At 54.2% G+C, this 13,020-nt stretch overlaps 4 protein-coding genes across 4 annotated transcripts; 3 read left to right on the forward strand and 1 right to left on the reverse strand.

Annotated features, from left to right (window-relative positions):
* Positions 1-174: 174 nt before the first annotated feature.
* On the forward strand, positions 175-2,676 carry LY79DRAFT_675128 (coatamer subunit protein; the record flags this gene model as incomplete). The annotated part of the gene is made up of 1 exon (XM_060564405.1): positions 175-2,676. The coding sequence occupies one exon, from the start codon at positions 175-177 to the stop codon at positions 2,674-2,676; it is 2,502 nt and encodes an 833-aa protein (XP_060407094.1).
* Positions 2,677-3,979: 1,303 nt separating this feature from the next.
* LY79DRAFT_585185 (uncharacterized protein) lies at positions 3,980-4,914 on the reverse strand (the record flags this gene model as incomplete). The annotated part of the gene is made up of 3 exons (XM_060560480.1): positions 3,980-4,147; positions 4,457-4,554; positions 4,752-4,914. 3 exons carry the CDS (start codon positions 4,912-4,914, stop codon positions 3,980-3,982), a joined length of 429 nt encoding a protein of 142 aa, XP_060407095.1.
* Positions 4,915-6,527: 1,613 nt separating this feature from the next.
* Positions 6,528-8,398, forward strand: LY79DRAFT_530165 (copper fist DNA binding domain-containing protein; the record flags this gene model as incomplete). The annotated part of the gene is made up of 2 exons (XM_060556156.1): positions 6,528-6,559; positions 6,751-8,398. 2 exons carry the CDS (start codon positions 6,528-6,530, stop codon positions 8,396-8,398), a joined length of 1,680 nt encoding a protein of 559 aa, XP_060407096.1.
* A 3,058-nt stretch (positions 8,399-11,456) lies between these two features.
* LY79DRAFT_675130 (uncharacterized protein) lies at positions 11,457-12,662 on the forward strand (the record flags this gene model as incomplete). The annotated part of the gene is made up of 1 exon (XM_060564406.1): positions 11,457-12,662. The coding sequence occupies one exon, from the start codon at positions 11,457-11,459 to the stop codon at positions 12,660-12,662; it is 1,206 nt and encodes a 401-aa protein (XP_060407097.1).
* Positions 12,663-13,020: the final 358 nt, after the last annotated feature.

The raw sequence follows: 13,020 nt of genomic DNA on the forward strand, positions 1-13,020 counted from the left end.
GCAGCTGTGGTACAGCACCCAACACTGTGAACGCGACCGAAGGGTGGAAGGGGCTGCAACCTCATTCTACAACTACGCACCACCTAACAACCCTCGGTGCTGATTGCGCGACACTGACCGATTCCGATTCCTCTCGAATATGCGACAACGTAACTCACGAGTATAGCGGTAGCCATGTCATCGGCGAAGGATCTCGTCGAGTTTCCCGATGTGGAGGCGAAGCTCCAAAAGCCCTCGAAGCAATCCGCCTTCGAGAAACAGAGAGCCGAGGCAGAGGCAAAGAAAGCCCGCGAGGCTGCCGAGACAGCCGCAGTATACCAAGATTTCGTCAAGAGCTTCGATCACGACGATGAGGATAACGCGAGCACCGGCCGCTTCGGCTCCATGTCCTCACAAAGACACCCTCCGAAGGCCCCTGGCTTTGGCGGCGCGCCCCTAGGCGCGACTGCAGCATCCAGAAGGCACTTTGGCGCATCCGCCCTCAAGAGCGGTCCGGGAAGTCTGGGTCCTGTTGCCAGCTTCAAGAGCGGCCCAGGGAGCTTGGGGCCTCCGCCAGCGTCTTTGGGAAGGAAGAGGGGGTTTGACGCATTCCGACAGGAGAAGGACAGAGACGGCAGGCTTGGATTCGAAGAACGCGAGGAGCCCATGTCAGTTGCAAAGGTTTTCAATAACAGCGACGACGAGGACGAAGCGAACCCCGACTCGAGGGCGGAGGAGATGGCAGTTGCCAGGCCGACCTTGCGCCTATCCCAGCTGCCGCCAGGGACCTCACCCGCGTTCATCAAGTCGCTGATTCCAACCAACCTGACGGTCGATAACGTCAAGATCCTGCCCCCCGTGGGACCCTCTGGTACGGAGAGAAAATGCGCCGTGGCCATTGTCACATTGTCGCAGGACACTCCAGCAACGGACATTGACGCAGCAGTCAGCTCGCTTCAGAACCGCTACCTTGGCTACGGTTTCAACCTTTCACTACACCGTCATCTCTCCTCGACCGTAGCGACGGCCACGGCATCTACGCTCGGCAGTACATCTGCCGGATCCCACCCTTTTGGCGCCAAACCTGTTTCGCAGCAGACGACACCGGGCAACGCAACGACGCAACATGCTTTCCACCGAGGCTTTGCACCGCCGACCTCTTATGCGCCAAACATGGGAGGACCTATCAACCGAAGCAGCATTCTCCATGTCCCAGTCAAACCGCCAAACGACGTCAAGATGGTCCAACTAATCAACAAGACCATCGAGTCCGTCCTTGAGCATGGCGTGGAGTTCGAGGCGCTGCTGATGAGCCGTCCCGAGGTGCAGCGCGAAGAGAAGTGGGCTTGGATTTGGGATGCCCGTAGCGAAGGGGGTATTTGGTACCGTTGGCGACTGTGGGAGATTGTCACAGGTGCATCTTCTCGCAGTAACAAGGGGAGGTATCTGCCGCTATTCGACGGAAGTCACGCTTGGAAAGCTCCAGAAAAAGGCCTACCGTACGAGTTCGTTACCAATGTCGACGAGTTCGTGTCCGACTTGGACTACAACTCTTCAGACGACGAAGACTTTGACGGGGACAACCGCGAGAACCAGAACCAAGGCCCCGAGGCAGAGGCCACTTTCTTGAACCCTCTCGACAAAGCCAAACTAACCCACCTCTTGTCCCGCCTGCCCACTACCTTATCCAAGATCCGAAAGGGGGATATTGCTCGAGTTACAGCGTTTGCTCTTACACATGCGAGCCGAGGAGCCGAAGAGGTTGTCGATATGATTGTGTCGAATGTCGAGAGGCCATTCGCGCTAACGGCGGCCAACCCGGACTTTCATTCCAGCATCAAAGACAAGGGGAAGCAAGGGGACGGGTCCGAACTACCTGCGCCCGAACCAGAAGAGAAAACCGACAAGGAGGGCCCCGATACCAGCGGCGCCAGCCTTGTGGGCCTGTACGTTGTCAGCGACGTACTGTCCGCCTCTTCCAGTAGCGGCATACAGCGCGCTTGGCGATATCGACAGGTCTTCGAAGGTGTGCTCAAAGAGCGCAGGATCTTCGAGCATCTTGGCCTGATGGCGGAGAGACTGAACTGGGGCCGGATGCGGGCCGAAAAGTGGAAGCGGAGCGTTGGTCTCGTTCTCGGCCTCTGGGAGGGCTGGTGTGTGTTCCCGACGGAGAGTCAGGAGCTGTTCGCCAGCAGTTTCGACAACCCGCCATCTTTGAAGACACAAGAGCAAATAGAAGATGACGCAGCGAAGAAGGGCAGGTGGAAGCCAGTCGAGACCTCAACGCCAAGCGCCGATGTTGCCACCACCAAGACTGACCAAACGGCACCGGAGCCGACATTGGCTGACAAAGATGATGATGTTGAAGGCGAACCAATGGACGAAGAAGACGTTGCTGGTGAACCCATGGAGGAGGAGGATGTCATGGGCGAGCCAATGAGCGAGGAGGATGTGGAGGGAGAGCCCATGGTGGACGACGACGTCGAAGGGGAACCGATGGAGGAGGATGCGCGCGAGCCAGTGGAGGACCAGCCAGGCCCGGCAAAGTCGAGCAAGGTGGGAGGAGTGGCAGAAGATGCGGAAACCGGCGAGACACGCACGATCGGACGGCTGCAGCTACAAACCACGGCGAAGGCTCAGACCAGGAAACGGATGAGAGCGGTGGATATGTTCGCCGACTCTGGGGACTCGGATTAGGGCAAGTAGCCGCGCGTGGCGGAAGCATGGCGTTGCCCCTCAAAGGAGGCCAAAGGGGCACCAGGGGGGGGTTGATTGATAATCTTGCTCAACTAGTAAAGACTCGGGGCATCTGAAGAATTGGCCAATGCCCAGAGTCGCAAATGCAGATGTCTTGACTGGACCAAGGACCGGACAGGGTACATGTGGAGGGCTGTGTCGCCGAGTGCCGCTCAGGAAGGCGCAGCATGACAATGCACGAGGTGATGGGCAAATCTTTGCACTTGTATGTAACGAAGGGGATATGATGGCATTAGCCACAAGTTGAGCCAGGGGTGGCTGACCTGGACACGGGAGTTTGTCGGGATGAGTTTTGGCGCAGCGGCGCGGATGATATCTTCTTTGGAGGTCGGTTATGTCTCTTGTCTGGCAGGACGCTGCATCAATCGATAAGAGTTGCGACTAGGGTTGGGGAGGGGGATCTAGGAAAGAAGAAGAATGAAGAAAAGAAACAAAAGAGAAACCCAAATTTCTGGTTCACGACCAATACGCAGCGAGTTTACATTCGATGAGAGTCGGCACAAAATGGCCAATGTTACAGTACATCAGAGGGTGCCCACCTTTCCACGGGCCTCTCTCTCTCTCTCTGTTCCTGCACAGCCAGGGATACGCATTCTTCGTCAAGTGTAGTGTAATCGAAAGTGGTCTTGGGTTTTTTTGGGAAGAGGGGGGCGTGTGGTGGTGGTGGCGGTGGTGGTGGTGGTAACTCTCGTTCGACAACCGTCTCGTTGAATTTTGGGTGCGCGGACCTGGCCAATCAAAACTTGCTCACTTCCCTTGCCTATCGAGCCTCTGGCGGTGGAGTTCTACTTGCTCGCTCCCACCCTCCTCCTCCATCCACGCGCGCGTGTGTGTGTGTGTGTGTTATGCCCAACTCTTCTCGCCTGGTTTGTTTTTCCTCCAGTGTTTTGGTGGTCCACTTCTTCACCGGCACGGCCACACTCGGCTTTCCTGATGCAGGTGGAGGAGGATGTGAAGCTGGCACGATATTCATAGGTCATGTAGTCGGTATCTGCACTGCACTTCACGCAACGGACCTGGGAATGAAAACATGAAAAGGACGAAAGGATGGCACCGGCAAGATGAGTTCGGATTGTCTAGGGTGATTTCGGGGGCCCCAGAAAAGCGCCGTCAACTCTTCTGGTGATACGTCGGCTCGCTCGCTTCGGCCTCGAGGTCGAGGGGGGGTGGGAGGTTGTCGACTACGGAACCGATACCGACCGCGGTGGCAAACAGAACCGGTCTCCTCTTTATTGTGTGCTATCTAAAACACTTTGTTCGTGCAGGTGTGATGTTGCAGGGAGTCGCAGAGTTGGACCCTGGAGACTGGAGTGAACTCGGACGCCGTTCGTCCCAGGTGGAGCTCTCGACGCATGTCAAGATGCATACGGATACCAGGCACAAAGAAGCAATACTGCCGAAAGATGCCTACCTGCGCTTTCGAGTGTCACACCCGCTCGATAAACACGGCGCGCTGGATGACTGACAGTCGAGAGAGAGAGAGAGACCGAGAGGGGGGCGGCTGGGTCCGGGTGCCATTGGTCCCCCCAGGAGGCCGGGAGCCTGTCGGACGCTACCCGCTTGTCTCCCTACCCTCGCACCACATCAGCTCGCCGTCGCGATGGGCCCGGTTTGGGGGTTCAGTTCATTGGTATGCATGTTGGTTCGTGGAAAGTAACTGGCGATCGGGCGCCTTTCACGTTCTTCTTCTTTTCTTGCCCCTCATATCCCGCCTACCTACCGGATCGACCCCTGGGCGAGAACCATCCACGGCGGGTGTACGACATAGCACCTTGGCGGCGACCGATGAGGTCGCATCGGCTGATGTTCTAAAGGACCCTGCCCTGGGGATTATCTAGCCCTTGCCCGCAGCAGCCCCCGAGCGAACAAGCACCATAGATGGTACCGCAAGGTTGGTCAGAGGATGGATGGCCCCCTCCCTTCCCTCCCCGTCTGAGAAGCTGACCCGAGGAGGAGGGGAGAGTGGGGACCATCTCATATTCAACTCGTGTGCGACGAGGCAGGTAGGTAATTACAGCACGACAGGCCTAACAGAAGGCCAGGATCCGGTAGAGGTGCAATGAGACAGAGGCGCAAGAAAAGCGAGACAGAAGCAGAGGCAGAGAGAGACATGGGCAGACGCAGTCCGCGGCAAGGCAAGGCAAGGCAAGGCAAGGCAAGGCAAGGCAAGGCAATCATGGCATCTGCAAGCTGAGGTGTAGTGTAGATACAGTCAGTAGACGCTTCTTCGCCGCTGCTGCATGGCGCCAGCATGTACTACTACAGTAACAAACCCCCGCACGTGGAGCTGTTTCGATGCGCTACGGGGATCCTTTGGAGAGGGGCATCCATCATCCATCGTCCGTCCTCGTCACCTCTTCCACACCCCCCCGTGCCATGCCATGTGTACCATCCTTCGTTCATTATCCCCCGCAGGCCGCTACTGGGTGCTCACTGGGCGTTCGCTGGGCGCTGAATACGGAGTACTGCGTCCTCTCTTTGTCCAAGTATTTTGCCGCGCTGGTTTTTTTCCTTCCTTAGCACTGTCGAGCCGGGGCCTGGGCTAAAGCGCATAACCACCCACTAAGTGGCACACCAGCATCACATCAGCAGCCACTACCCAGAGAGGCATGAGAGATTTGGTATGTGACTAGGGAAGTAATGAACGAACGAACGAACGAACGAATGCGTAGTGTTTGAAGCACATGGGGCCGGCCGCCCTTTGTGGACGTTCGTTTCTGCATCCTCCACCGCGTGTTTCCTCCACTTCTTCCCAGATTTGCCATATAGGTACCCTGGGTATGCTGTATACAGTACAGTACTTGTTGTACTCGACTTGGACTCGCCTACTCCCACATACACACACACACACACACACACACACACAACACTTTCTCTCTCTCTCTCTCACTCACTCACTCACTCACACACATACTCTCCCTCTCACCCACTTAATCAACTGTCGACGCACACCGGTTGGACTGCCTATAGCTTCCAGGCTCAGCTTAGGTGCTTGGCCTTTGCCTACCTGAGTGGTTGGTTGACACGAACCCTGCGCATGAGCGCCGAGGTGTCCCTGTCCCGTCCTTTGCTCCCGCCATCCATCCCCTCCCTCCTTGTCTCTCTCCCCCTCTCTCATCAACAATCAACAATCAATTCTGCTGTTGCCTACTGCCGCTGCCTGAGTCGTACCTCTACACGCCCCGACTCGACTCGCTCTATCCACCCGGGTTTCCATCCTTCACCTTGACATTACCTACCTTGCAGCCCTCTCTCCACTCCAATTCTTCGAAACGCCGCTCGTCTGTCGCCAATCTCTAGCCTTCTCATCCCGCATTTGCCTCCGAGATTCCCTTTCGGTTCTCCTTCGCCCGCTTACCGTTGCTTTCAACTCACACTGAACCCGTTCACCGACCGCACGCCACCGTACGCCGCCGAATACCTAGCTAGGTGCACGGAAAAAACACACAGCCAGGCAGCCTCCGATACAGACACACGACGCCGACGAACCGGACAAAGACAGGCCGACGACAGGTGTACCCCTAGAACTGGCGCCCGCCTCCATGTTTCACCTCGCGGCTCGCTCCAAGGGTCCAAGGTCTTTTGGAGTTGTAGTCAGCGCAAAAACTCACCGCACCTCATATTTTCTCCAAGCCTCGCTCTTCGCTCGCTCGCTCGCTCTCTCTCGAATCTCGGACCTCGATACTCGATAGTCGCAAAAAAAAAAAAAAAAAAAAAGGAAAAAAAAACCCCCCCCTCTCCCTCATCTGCCGTCGCAACCTTGAGGGCCCGCCTCAACCACACAGCTCATCATGCCGCTCATCAACGGCCAGAAAATGGCCTGGTAAGTCGTGCATTTTACTCTCCTGTCGCGATCCCATCTCGCTCTCGCCTGTGCCCTCTGTGGCATGAAGCCCCTCTCTCCTATCCTCTCACGCGAGCCAGAGCCATGCGCCTGTCATGACTCCTTATTCCTGTCGAACCCCGCATTGCGTTGGACCCTGAAGCTGACCCTTTCCACCTTTCGCCGCTCAGCGAGCCATGTATTCGTGGTCATCGTTCCACGAAATGCACCCACGCGAATGAGCGCTTGATGGTCCCCGTGCGAAAGCCCGGCCGACCGCTGAGCACATGCCCGCACCCGCCCTCCCGCGGCTGCGGCTGTGGCAGCGTCACGGCCGCCATCCCGAAGAAGCAGAAGTGCGGCTGCGGGTCGAGTAGCGGAACACCCACCACCGACTCGTCGTCGAGCGTTACTAAGGCAGAGTCACCCGCGAGCGATGCCCCGCCATTGTCCCCGACCAAGGCCCCGGCCTCCTTTCGAATCCAGAAGATGGCAGCCAAGTCTGGCAGTCGCAAACAGTCGTTCGACCCCGCCAACTTCGAGAGGATGGATGCTTCCAACATCAACATCCTGCCGCCCTTGGACATGCCGCAGCCGAGCCACATATCCCACGCAAACATCGCGATGCCCGCCATACCCGTACAGAGACCCGGCATGGAGTACGGCACGATGCCGATCATGGGTGGCGTCAACGGCGGCTTTCATCACCAGCCCATCATGTACCCCATGTTTCCACAGCCCATGCCCACCCCCGTGTTCCCGAATGGCGCCGCCATGCCGATGCCCCATACGAACGGCGCAACCTCGACAACGGGCACGCCGGCGCCGGCGTCGATTCCCGCCCCAGTGACCGCCACGAACGGGGGGTCCTGCTGTTCTGGCAAGGCTAACGGAGCTGTGAAGCCCGCGCCACCACCGCTGTCACTGACAAGCGTCAGCACAGGGGGCTCGTGCTGTTCAAGACCGGGCAAGGCCGAAAGAAGCTCTACACAACCTTCCAGTGTCAGCTCGAGTCCAAAGACGCAGCCGAAACCGAACATGGGTAGTTGCTGCTCCAGCAAGGCGCCTACAGTTAACACCGACTTGGCGACGAACGGCGGTGGCCATTACATGTCCAACGGCCATGCGTCGCCTTCGAGCGCGGTGGCCATGTCGCCTTTCCAAACACCGATGGCCATGTCACAGGGAATATATCACTCCTACTTTCAACCGACCATCTTCACTTACCCGCCGCAATACGGTTCTTTCATGTCGCCCCTGCAGCCGGAGCAGTGGAAGCAGGCGATGGAGGCCCTGCACTACGGCCAGCCGATTCCGCAACCCGCAATGTATAGCACGCCGCCGAACCCCATCTTCACACCGGAGGGCACGACAACGACGGGACCCGAACCGACGTCGCATACGTGCGGTTGCGGCGACGGATGCCAGTGCGTGGGCTGCGCCGCACATCCTTACAACGACGCGACACAGGACTACGTGCGGTCCGCGTACTTGAGCATGCACGAAGACTCGTATGGGGCGGCGAACGGGACGAACGGCACAAATGGGCACTCGGAGCATACGGTAGCCAACGGAGCAGGAGCCCACGGGGCCGAGTCTCACGCGAATGGAGACGGCGGCGGCTCTCCGCCCGCGCCGCAGACGCCTTCGGATGCAGCATCTGGGCTGAGCGAAGAGCAGGCGCTATCGGCTAGCGACTTCTTCTTCGTCACGTATCCGTTCAGCGGAGACGGATGCGCCGGCGAGACCTTGTCGTGCCCCTGCGGCGACGACTGTCAGTGCCTCGGCTGCTCGATACACAACAACTCACCGATCCCCGAGTCACAGCGCGGCGTTTGACTGTGACGGACGGCTGGAGTCAGAGAGCACGACTCGGTTGGATGTGAAGTGTTTTAAGACCACAAACATGGCTTGATGACAATGGATGAATGAGAATTATGTCTGGGAAGGGGAAGGTCGGCATCGGTCTGCCAAGTCATGGCTTGCATCTGCGGTGTTTTTTTTCTTCTTCTCTTCTTTTCTCTAAAGACGATACCCTACACACTGGCTCTGTCGCAGTACTCGTAGATATTATTTTGACGGTCCCTGGAAGACCGAAACCCAGGCCTTTGCATAGCCCCTTTTACTGCGTGCGCCGCGCCTTTGCACATCAAGAAGCACTGTGCTGAATCCTCTCTAAACGTGTACATCTTGGGTCGCGATCCCACGCCCGAACCCCAATGCTGTGCCTGATAACAACCACCGGGGTCGGATGAGTCATCTCGGGCCGGTCGTCGAAAGAGATGAGGGGAACTCGGCATGTATGGCCGAGGGTGTGGTACTCTCCGGGGCCGAATTTGGGGTAAGACCCCACCCTACAACTCGGACCACCCCCCAAGTCGGACCATACAAAAAAATCGTCATTTTAGCCCAATGGTCACCATTTGTTAATTATATAGATTAACCTATACAAATGCCAAACTATCTATATTACAAAGAGGGATTTACCTCTGCTCTTTCTTTTGCTGCCTTTGCCTCTGCTATTGCTTTTTTTGCCTTAGCTAGTGCCTTTGCTGCCTTAATTACTGCCTTCTTAGCCTCCTCTTTAGCTTACTCCTTAGCTGCCTTTTCTTTTGCTATAATAATACTCTTTATAGTAGTAAAGCAAGTATTTAGATTAATAGTAACCTTGCCCTTTTTATACTTCTTTATATAGTCTAGCTAGGCCTTAAGTGACTATATCCTTTTACTATTCTTTACTAGTGTAGTGTTTATATTATTAAGCTACTTTTCTACCTTTGTAAAGAGTAGTCTCTAAGTATTATAATCTTATTTATTATCCTCCCCTTAAGGATCCTATAGACTCTAATACCTCCTTAAGTCTCTTAACCTTTAAGGAGTTTTAATAGTAAACTATTAGGGTGTACTAGGCTTAGTAGAGAAGCTAGGATCCTATATTAGAGCCTTTAGGTTATTAGTATTATTATCTAGGTTAATAAATTTACTTATAAGAGGCTAAGCTATATTTATAGGCTATAACCTTGTTGCTAACTAGCCTACTTAGATATTCTTCTTTATAAAGGCCTCTCTTAATACTTTAAAATAATAGTAAAGAAAGTTCTACTTCCTAATTAAAGTACTACTTAGGTCTATAAATACCTCTAAGACTTCTTTTTAATAGGCTTACTTTAAGAGAGAAAAAACTAAAACATTAAGAGGTTAAGTAATATAGCTAGTATAAGGTAGTAAGTAAAGTAGGTAAATATCCTACTAAAAGTATTCCTATATAAAGTTATTAAATATATAACTCCTATGCCTATCTATAATAAGAAAAGTCTTAGAATTAAGTTTCTTTACCTCTAGTATTATAGCTAGGATAAAGATAGTCTTAAGCTAGTTAAGGCCTATCTTATTTAAAGTCTAGCTATTCTTTAATAATATAAACTACTATTAAGCAAAGGATTTAAGTTTAGGAGGAAACTACTGTTATTATACTAAAGCTTTCTTAAAGATAACTAGAGGAGGTAATCTTTTATTATCTATAAAGATATACTTAAGAATACTTGTCTAAGTGTAGGCTTTAGAGACTTAGATATATATAGATTACTTACTAGACTTCCCTAGTACTAAAGACTATTAAGCCTCCCCTTTAGTAATCCTAGTCTTGTCTATATTCTATTATAGATATTATAAGATATCCTTAATAATAGGGAGTATAAGTAAGCAAAAAAGCTCCTTAATCCTCTCTTTAGTAATATACTTAATCCTCTTAGAGCTAATCTTCTTTACCCTTAGGGTCTTTATAGCTAGATTTTTTTACAAGAATCCTTTTAGCTACTTTCTGCCTAATAGCTATAAATTATTGCTAGCTCTAAGGACTCTCTAGGCTATCTCCTTAACCTATAAATAACTAGGTGTAAAGCTAAAGGCCTTCTAGGATAAAGCCTAGTTAATAAGGCGCTTTTCTTGTATTTAACTAAGCTATTAATAGTTAGCTTTAGCCTCTTTAATTAATATAGCACCTTAAAGGTAACAGTAGAGTGTTATATATAGGATGCCTTAGCGCCTAGCTGCTTTACGATAGCTACTACTAGCAAGGACTTTATTAATTGCCCTTTTAAGTAACTTAGGGGTATAGTTTAGCATTCTAAAGCATTTGGTATTTTTAAAAGAATTAATTTGATTTTTTGTTGCTGGGATATTTTGGTTTGTAAAAGGTGGTTAATTACTAGAAGCACAAAAAAGGGGGAAAATAGTCAATGTGAACACGTGGTCCGACTTGGGGGGTGGTCCGAGTTGTAGGGTGGGGTCTTACCCACGGCTCCGCGGGGCACCGACCTGAAGATCCAGTCCCCAACTTCCCTCCCCCCCCCCCCCCTGCTTGTTTTGGCGCTTGAGCGACAGGCGGCAGTGGCACGAGCCTTTTCCTTTGAACAACGTCAGCAACGACACAGCCAAGCACTCGGGATATTGCAGTTTCTCAACCAGCCCTCTTCTACCTTTCGTCATCGTTTGCGATTAATCGTCTTGGTTTTTCTTCGTCGCAATAAGGAACACTCGGCCAGCTCCGGCAGATCGACTCAACCGTCGTAGCAGAATTCTCGCTGCTGAAACCGTGGTCAGACAGGACGGACAAACTCCAACGTCAGGCATCCCCACCACCATTCTTATCCGGTGAGGCATACCAATCTCGCAGAGGGGGGTCCTTGTCAGGACTTTTAAAGATCTGACGTGCGATTTGCCTGTCATCGTCAAGGGAAAAAAGCTTGATTGCAGCCTTGTCGGGTAGACTCGCCGGCAATCTTCATTCGAGGGCAAGGGAGGATCATCATTCTTTCAGGTCTGACGAGGTTTGTCTCATCTTTGTAAAATCGGGAAAAAGTTTGAGAAGCGTTCGAGACTAGACGCCCAGCCCATCATGCCTATGGACGAGCGCTCGGGTGAGCGGAGGAACGCGGAACGGCAACACAGGCGGACGCGCTCTCGGTCCGTAACCCGTACCCGATCGCGGTCGCCCAGACGGCATCGGGATGAGGCTAGGCGGAGGTCTCCAATCGGTGACGGCGATGGCGGCTCGCATCGGGAGCGGAGGCGGTCTCCACGCAGCGAGGACCGTGACCGGGAGTCCAGACATCATCGCCGGCATCACCACCACCACCACCACCACCACCGCCACCGGGGCGACAAAGACAAGGACCGCAGCAACAAGACCGCCGCCGCCGCCGCCGTTGAGCCTCTGCCTTACGAAGCCCGGCAGCTGTCCAAGTCGGAGCTCGGGGTCTTCCGGCCGCTACTGGCGTATTACCTCGACCTTCAAAAGCAGAAGGACATCCGTGACATGGACGAGCGGGAGGTCCGGGGCCGGTGGAAGAGTTTCGTGGGGAAATGGAATCGCGGGGAGCTGAGCCAGGGGTGGTACGACCCCGAGATGTTTGTGGCGGCCAAGGAGAGAGCCATTGAGGAGGGCATCGATGGGCCCAGGGAGGAGGTGCGGCGCGACGATGTTGAGGTGGTGAAAGAGGAGAGGCGTGGTGGCGGGTGGGGCGAGGGAGATGGAGATGGAGAGGACAACGACAACGACGACGACGACGATGATCTTGGGCCAAGGCTCCCACCCACCGCCCGGGAAGGAGGCCAACGCGCAGGCCCCGGGATCCCGAGCATGGCGGACCTGTCCCTCCACCGCGAGACGCTGGCCGAGGAGGCGCAGCGGGAGAGGGAGGCGCGGGCGGCTGACCTGCGGCAGCAGCGCAAGGACGACCGGAAGCTACAGCGCGAGAGGCTGGACGACGTGGCGCCGCGGGCGGAGGCCGGGACGCGCGAGAGGCAGCTGGAGAAGCGGGCGCTGGTGAACGACAAGATGAAGGAGTTCCGGGACAAGGGCGGGGACGGCGGCGTGCCGGAGGTCGGGGAGCAGGAGCTCATGGGGGGCGGGGACTCGTTGCAGGAGTTCAAGGCGATGAAGGCGCGGGAGGAGAGGAAGAAGACGGAGAGGGAGCTGCGGCGGGAGGAGATTGCGAGGGCGCGGGAGGCGGAGCGGGAGGCGCGGGTGAGGGAGTACCGGGAGCGGGAGGAGGGGGTCATGAAGGGGCTGCGGGAGCTGGCGAAGCAGAGGTTCGGGTGAGGGGGGGGGGCATAGACGGCTGTTACTGCCATACTCTATACCTTGGAATTTTCCCAAAGGGGTCTTATGAGATATTCCATAAGGTTAGTTAATAAACAAATGCGACCATATTCTTTAGAGTGAGGAACACTAAGAAGAGATAGCGAGGTACCGTAATAAGTGATGATATATCGAGAATACAGATATGGGAAGCTGCCAGACGTCCGAGCAGACACAAACAAGAAGATGGGGTTTAGAAAGAAACATCCAAAGCAACCAAGCTGATGACAAAGAATCACACTCGGCTTCGTTCATTTCCATTTGATCATCTCAAGTCGCGCCACCTGTTGGTTTGTTTGTAATTGGAAACGTGTAGATA

This window comes from Colletotrichum navitas (genome assembly GCF_030913465.1).
Source record: "Colletotrichum navitas strain CBS 125086 chromosome Unknown LY79scaffold_187, whole genome shotgun sequence".
Lineage (NCBI taxonomy): Eukaryota > Fungi > Ascomycota > Sordariomycetes > Glomerellales > Glomerellaceae > Colletotrichum > Colletotrichum navitas.